Raw genomic sequence first — 8,076 nt, forward strand, 5'->3', positions numbered from 1 at the left:
ACCTCAAGGCCATGCAAGATTAGATGCCATTTCATTTTCTCACTTTGATGACAAAGGTCCCTTCTAGCAACACTACCATGATTGACTATACTGACACATGGGCCCTAATAGAGGAGCCAGTCATTTCCGAGTTAGCAGCTCAGAGACAGGCAGATGAGCACCAACGCCTGTCCTTGATACAAGGACAAGTTCTCTTTCTCTATTAGCTGACAGGATGGGCAGTCTTCAAAGAACTAAGAAAGTTGAAAGCCAAGCATGTAGTGAGCACTGTCTCACAAGCAATGCTATCGATGACCACAGCAACCACAGCATCCAAGCCTAGGCTGTAAAAAAAAAGAAAAAGGGGAAAAAAAGCTTTTCAGCACCTTGGACAGCAACCAAGGGGGATTCCCTATAATTGGATCGACCAATGGTTTTCAACCCTTTTCATATCAAGCTCCATTATTTATTCGCCATTTGAGCCACGGACCTGATGAGATTTAGCCTCTCAGGCCCAAAACTAAAGAATATTTTGTTGTCGTTGGATAAGATTTTGGCCTTTCTGGCCAAAAAGTACATTTTATACGTGTGGTGGGAGTCTCAGAGTGCGGCAGTGCACCCACTAAGGAAAGTAGGCTTTCTATTTTTTGTTGTATTGGTGAGTAGGTAAAACGTTCTTAATATTTCCTCTACAGGAGAGGTTGGTCTGCGTTTCATGCAAGCCAGGAAAGAGAACAGTCCCATAGCCCAAATGCAACGGCGGTAAAGTGCATTAGGCTATGGACCAGAGCTAGACCCAAACCTGACTGGAAGTAAACCATAAGTAGGAATAAAGTGATTTTGTTCCTCCAAGGAAAATGGACGCATGCAGGCAGCCATTGTTCAAATCACACACAAACAGGTGTACTTGTAATTATTCAAAAGTCAGTGACCTCACAGGTCTGTGTGCCACTGCTGAATGAGCCAAATGATGAGTAAATCAAGGCATATTATGACACCTGACACACACTTACCACAATGAAAGTGAATGGAAGCAGATAATAGGCTGTAGAAATGTATTTATCTTATGCTGATTATCTTGAGCCATTAGTGTCTGATGCCACTACTACTACTACTACTAGATAGTACCAGGTACCTGGTACCACTAGATGGCACCAGACACCAAGTAAACGTTATTAATGAAAACTTACAGTTTGGGTGTCTTTACCAAAGCCCAACAGAAGTCAACCTCAGGGCTCTCCCCATCTCTTTAGCAAACAGAAAATGTATTTTTTGTATTTTTTCAGGTCAGGAGATACCAATCTTATCCGATATCCACGTAGTCATTTATCAGCATAAAAAGGGTTTTTGTGTAAGCCTGTCTTTCATCACTTCGAATCACTTGTTTATCCTGTAGCCTATACCGTCTAATATGAGTTAACTCTCCTGTTGGTATTCCAACTGAAAGAGAGAGAGAGAGAGAGAGAGATACACTTCCTAACCGTCTGCCCACTGTACCAAGACATCAGAGACATACTTTCCACGGATTACAATCACCCAAGGGGAGTTTGAAAACATGACTAATGACAAAAAAAACTCCCATATCTGCTGGGTGAAGTAAAACAATGTGCAAACACAGCAGCGAGATTTGTGAGCTGCTGTGACAGGAGAAGGATGTCAAATGGAATACAAGCACCTTAAGGAATACAAACCATTGTATGTACACTGTTTATCAAAAGTATAAAGCGAACGTCTCCTATATGGACAGAAAATGCACAATATTTTTATAGTTTCACAAGATAGTATTACCCAAAGTGTTAATGTAACACAGCTCTGTTTACACCTTTATTTAATTCCTATTTATATCCAATATTTATTTGTAAAGACATAGTTTTATTTTGATCGTGTTGTTCCACTTCTGCTTTGGAAATGTAAACGTACGTTCTCATGCTAATAGAGTGTGTGTGTGTGTGTGTGTGTGTGTGTGTGTGTGTGTGTGTGTGTGTGTGTGTGTGTGTGTGTGTGTGTGTGTCTTTCGACTTCTAAATAAGCTTATTCACCTGTCTCACGTAGCCTACAGCAGCAGGCTTAACCCATCGTTTCTCTTTTGTTATAATTGTCTCTTGAAACAAAATGGGTGTGAGCACAGTGAGCGAATACCTAACATCGCCCAAAGGTTTACGCAATTCATTCACTTTTATGACAACTCCTTTTTCGGGACAGGCTGAGACTGAGTGAATCATAAGTTCGGCTCGAGTAAGAGAAATTTGAGATGTTTTTTTAAGCAGTCCAATCCGGAGCAGACAGTGTGTCTGTCTATGTAGAAGTAGGTAGGGCTTATATGTGAAGAATGCACACTGACAATACAAACACACACAACATTCAATTGGCTTGATCTGACCTAGAAAAGGTGTGGATAGCCTACTTACCTGTGAATTAATACCATCAGCGCAACCTCCGAAGTCGGGTAAGCTTGTTTTGTTATTTATATCCGAGGCGAGTTCTAATAAACGAAAACAATTAGGGGCAAAAAAAGCTGCATGGCGAGTCTCTCCGTGGTTTTGTTTTTCTTCCTGATTTAAGCTCTCCGCAAGTCCGCAGCTGTTGTACATTTTCTGTTAATGATGGGCGTTTATGGACATGCAATGTATCAAGGCTTCTAGTTATAGGCTAAAGACTATTAAAGACCAGTGGAAAAAAGTCAAAAGTGTTTAGAAGTCATCTAGACTGTGTGTTACACAACTTAGTTCCACTAGTACTACTAGGTAAGGTAACATCTTAAGTTCAAGTTCAAGTAAGTTCGTTTCATCTCGGGAACGCAGCGCAGCCTAGCTATGGCGCGGTCGATAGAAAGTGTGTTGCCTGTCTAGTATAGGCTACAGGTAGGCACTAGTCCAAGTCCTACGGAAAAAAACTAAAACCATCAATTTATTTAAAAGCATACAAAAAGTGCATGTTTGTACATTGGCAAAATGCATATTGGCTGTTGGAAATAGCCTATTTGGAGTCCAAATAGGCTTGTCATAGATTTTGATTTAAGCGATCTGTTTTAAGAGGGCCATTTTCTCTAGAAAACGTGAATGCCATGCTTTGCTTGTTTGTTATGGGTGAAGTTGTTACATTATTCAGTGTTCATAAGTGAATCATACACCATTACAATGACAGGACATGGATGAGCAGACGGCACCACTGTATAGCAATGGTTCTCAACCAGTGGTCCGGGGGCCACCAGTGGTCCTTGAGGGAGTTCCAGGTGGTCCCCAGCTAAATGATGGAGAGTTGGTAACACTCCCAAGAGTTAAATATTGTTAAACATCTACATTTACAATTTACAAGAATTTACAAGAAGTCTTCACAATTAGAGAATGTAGAAGAATTGTTATTTTGATCAATGTTTGCCTGTTATCTCAGTAGCAACATCAATATAGCATGGACATGCAGGACATATTCTTTCGTTTTGGGTCTGCAAGGCTAAATCTCATCAAATGGTGGTCCGTGACTCAAACATGCTGAATAAATAATGGGCCTTGGCCCTTGATATGAAAACCACTGTTTAAAACCACTGTTCTATAGCTAACATTGTTATGTATGGATTGTTACATTGTACATTGATTACCTGAGCTCTCTCTCTTCCCTCTGGGTATGTACAGCTGTGTGTAGTGATGGGGGACCTCAAGAAAGGGAAGAAGGCATTTGTCCAGAAGTGTTCTCAGTGTCACACGGCGAATGAGGGGGGGAAACACAAGGTGGGACCCAACCTCTGGGGTCTGTTTGGCAGGAAGACAGGCCAGTCGCCGGGATACTCCTACACACAGGCTAACATTGATAAGAGTAAGTCTGTGTGTGTGTGTGTGTGTGTGTGTGTGTGTGTGTGTGTGTGTGTGTGTGTGGCATGCACGCGCATACGTACAGAGAGACAGAGAAGTTAAGGTCATCTGGGAGAGTGTACTGTTCCTTAAAGCAGGCTGTGTCTTTAAGGCATGGCAGTCAGCTGCAGGTCTGAACCGGCAGGTTTACGTTGATGAGATTCCTCCTCTCTAACAACCCCACATACAGACTCAGTCTGAACCTTAGAGTATATATGAATAGAGACGTCACCCGAGTTCTCCTCCCATCCACTTGCATTAAGTTGCTCAAAAGCGCATGAGGCGATTTCACTCCTCCTTCCTTGTAGGAACAGAGTGCATTCTGGGATTGATTGGGCCAAACACATGAACGCGCTGCCATTGCACTGAAACCGCGTTCACGTGTCATCATGAACGTGCGCAATGATAGTCAACGGACCAGCGCGTTCATGTGTTTGGCCCACGCTGCAATACCAAATTCGGCCACTATGTCCATTGCGCCTCAGGGTTTCCTCCGGGTGCCGTCTCTATTCATATATACTCTAAGGTCTGAACACAGCTTTGATGGATGTGTTCTGCCCCCTCCCCCCCATCAAACAAAATGTTTGGTCAAACTATATGGGCTTCCATTGGAAATGCATTGGAGCGGCCATTCTACACAGACACAAGACAGGTGTCTTGAATATGTGAACACAGCCCAGTAAGGGCATATGTCGACCCCACCCGCTAACCTCCGCCCCACCCCCTCCTGGTGCTGCAGCCATCTTGGATCCTAAAACACAATATAAACAATGGGATAGAGGTGGGGCCGAGAAAGGCCCATATTGTGCGGATTAGTGATTAGAGCAGCAGCATTATTGGCTTAGTAATGGAACAAAAAGGGCAGGTATATTATTATGGTGGTACTTGGAGAACCAACTCAACCAATGAACTTGTGTGTGTGTGTGTGTGTGTGTGTGTGTGTGTGTGTGTGTGTGTGTGTGTGTGTGTGTGTGTGTGTGTGTGTGTGTGTGTGTGTGTGTGTGTGTGTGTGTGTGTGTGTGTGTGTGTGTGTGTGTGTGTGTGTGTGTGTGTGTGTGTGTGTGTGTGTGTGTGTGTACACACACCTAAAGCAGTTCATTGGTTGAGTGGTTAAACATATATGGTAATGGTGTGTTTACTCAGAACATAGGACATTCTTCCAGTAAGGGCGTAATCCATTTGACCCGACCGTCCGGTCGGTGGGTAGTCCGACGTGGCGGTCGGTAAGTCACAAAGCAGGTTTATTTGTAATATATATACCACTTCATACACAAAGTTAATTCAAAGTGCTTTACATAATGCACCATGTGCATTGTGCATTGGGACTCTGACCCCCACACACACCAAATACATATTGTGCTATAGTGGTTCTGCCGCACATGTACAACTGCATTGCTGCTGTTGTTGATACTACAATTGCTACTAATTCAACTAGTACTAGCTGCTACACTCTTGTTGATGATAATGTTGGTGTATGGTGAGAGAAAAGGGTTAGAAGTGGTGACGGTAGTCCTCATGCTCATAATAATACAAAACCTGTGTATTGTCTGTCCCTGAATTTCAGATATAGTGTGGGGAGAAGACACTTTGATGGTGTATCTTAGGAATCCCAAGAAATACATCCCAGGAACCAAGATGATATTTTCTGGTCTCAGAAAGAAGAAAGAACGACTTGACATTATAGCCTATTTAAAGAGCATCACTTCTTAAGATCAATTCATACTTCGTCACACGATGCTGTCACATTCTTATAATATAGATGACCTACAAGCTCATGCAACGCGATGTGAGCTTGTAGGCCAGAAATGTGTCTTTGCTCTCTTCTGTTTCTGAAATAGCTGCCATGTGTTTTTCTTGTTATGTGGGACTGTTTTTAATTAGGATCTTTGGTGCTTGGATTTTTTTCTCCACATAGTTCTCAGACCGGGCCTTGTAAAATGCTGCAGACTTACCCTGGGGTTTACAAAAAACATAACTGACTAGCTATAGCTAACTGCTGACTTCAGACTGCAAAACAACTGTTACTGTGCATTATAGACTGGTGCTGTATGACTGCTATAACAATAAACTGCTATATACTAGAAGTATGGACTGATATAGCAGACTGTTAGTGTATGTTGTATATTTTCAGATTTTCTGTAAGACATGCTCGTTCCATCAAGGACAAAAAACAAACACATTTGGATTGAAAAACATTATATTGTATGCACAATGCTTTACTTAATGCACTTTTACTTTCGCAACTTTTTCTTTCACTGGATGGATGCCACGAATGTCTATTGATCTTTTGTATTGCTGTTGAACTGTGTATCTATGTATAGCTATTTTAAACCTACACATTACTCATCTGTAGTACTTATATCCACAAGAATATTGGCTCCAGGATCAGCGTTTGAAATGAGGAGGTCCTTAATTGTTACGGCATATGTCAAAATATCTCCAAAGAGCCATTTGTAGGTCCCACAGTGGGTTTGAGAGTAAATGTAGAAAGTAACTCTTGTAAATTAGACAAATTAAAATGATCTCATGACAGTTGTCAACATGCATTGCACACTTTTAGTACTCAGTAAACTACTTACATATTTGCCACAGCATATTGGTTAGGTGGCATAATCTAGTTACTGACGGTAAAACTGGAGCTAATATTCTCTAACGTTCAAGTATTACTAAGAGAGTAGACATGATGTATAACTGTATAAATCGCTGAAGTTACCCTTTGTTTTATATTTGTATACTCCTTCCTCCACTTCCACAAAAACATCCTGTTGAAATTAATAACACCTAAATTAATGTCTTCTGCGATATGAATATTGTGCTGTTAGTGATTATGACGATACATTAATGTGCAGCCTTTGTCGAGACTAGCATGAAACCTGATGGATATACTCCCACTCCTCATAATGATGTTTTTGATAACCCTCTTGTTTACATTAAGTTCTATTGTATCCTACTGCTGAAGCTACTTGATGAAAGTGGGTCATAAAAGAATGAGGGGGGGGGGAGAAGTTGAAATCTATATATCCAGTCGTGGATATGTGTTGTGTGTTCTGTGCAGGTGCTACAGTATGTGCTGTTCGCCCATCCAGAATCTGATCTGAAACTACACCAAAACCACACTTAAACTTAATCATCTTCAAACTACAAAGCCATTTTTAATCGTTTCACATTAATCAGTAATGCCATTACCCAAAGGAAAGCACAGGGGGGTCCAACAAGCAGGGTGGGAGGACTGTATGTGTTAGCAAATGTTACCTGCAGAGTGCAATTATTTCAACGCATATGTTTTTTTACATTTTGCCTAATAAAATTCTATTTTCAGACCTGAGAGTGGTGAATGCAACAGATTTGATAAATTGTTAACTACCGACCTGAGGGGAAAGGTACAGAGACCGCCTATCAACTGCTTTATTATTTAGACAGAACCAAAAGAAAAGTATTCTACATAAATACACAAAATCCTGCATATCTTGGACCGATCGATTTCAACCCTGGTGTGTGAATCAAATAACATAAATGACAGAAGGGGTATGCAATACATTCCCAATGGGTATTGCCCTAGTCTAGGCCTATATTTTGGAAGTCAATGGGATGACACCTTGCCCAAATTTGTAGTCAGATATTATTTTTTACATTTTTTGAGTGGTGCAAAGTACTGCAAACCACTCCAACCAGACCAGCTTTGTCTGTACCTGTGTACCTGTACGTGTACCCGTGTACCTGTACGTGGTACCCAAAAAAATCACACCTGTGTGAACTGAGTGGTGTAAGGTCTTATATAGACTGATCAGCTGTGGTCTGACGTAATGTCTGACGTAATGAAATCACACGCGTGTGAACTGGGTGACCATAGCAACCGTGCTCATTTTTTGGTACGAACAGACAGACAGACACGTAAACTAACAAAGCCAGTCGTAAGAGTGGTTTACACCACTCAAAAATGAGCATGGTTACTATGGTCACTGACATTACGTCAGACCACAGCTGATCAGGCTATATAAGACCTTGCACCACTCAGTTCACACGGGTGAGGTGCTAAGGTGTTGTTGGACCAAAACAGAACTGTGTGCAAGCTCATTTCAATGCCAGAATAACAGGACATCAGGCTTGGTTATACCGCTTTATGGGCATTTCCTTGTTTCCTGTTTCCTGCTCCTCTTCAATTAAACAGTCTGTCTGTCTGTCTGTCTGTCTGTCTGTCTGTCTGTCTGTCTGTCTGTCTGTCTGTCTGTCTGTCTGTCTGTCTAATCCTGGG

At 41.6% G+C, this 8,076-nt stretch overlaps 1 protein-coding gene across 2 annotated transcripts; it reads left to right on the forward strand.

Moving 5' to 3' along the window:
* Positions 1 to 2,267: 2,267 nt before the first annotated feature.
* Positions 2,268 to 7,149, forward strand: LOC306939060 (cytochrome c-like). 2 transcript variants are annotated; one of them, XM_079523524.1, is made up of 3 exons: positions 2,268 to 2,425; positions 3,609 to 3,789; positions 5,389 to 7,149. In XM_079523524.1, exons 2-3 carry the CDS (start codon positions 3,621 to 3,623, stop codon positions 5,532 to 5,534), a joined length of 315 nt encoding a protein of 104 aa, XP_079379650.1. In that variant the 5' UTR covers positions 2,268 to 2,425; positions 3,609 to 3,620; the 3' UTR covers positions 5,535 to 7,149. The 2 variants fall into 2 exon arrangements, with proteins under 2 accessions (XP_079379650.1, XP_079379651.1); XM_079523525.1 differs by lacking the exon at positions 2,268 to 2,425 and adding an exon at positions 2,585 to 2,723.
* The last annotated feature ends 927 nt before the right edge of the window (positions 7,150 to 8,076 follow it).

This window comes from Electrona antarctica (assembly GCF_951216825.1).
Source record: "Electrona antarctica genome assembly, chromosome: 15".
Taxonomy (NCBI): Eukaryota; Metazoa; Chordata; class Actinopteri; order Myctophiformes; family Myctophidae; genus Electrona; species Electrona antarctica.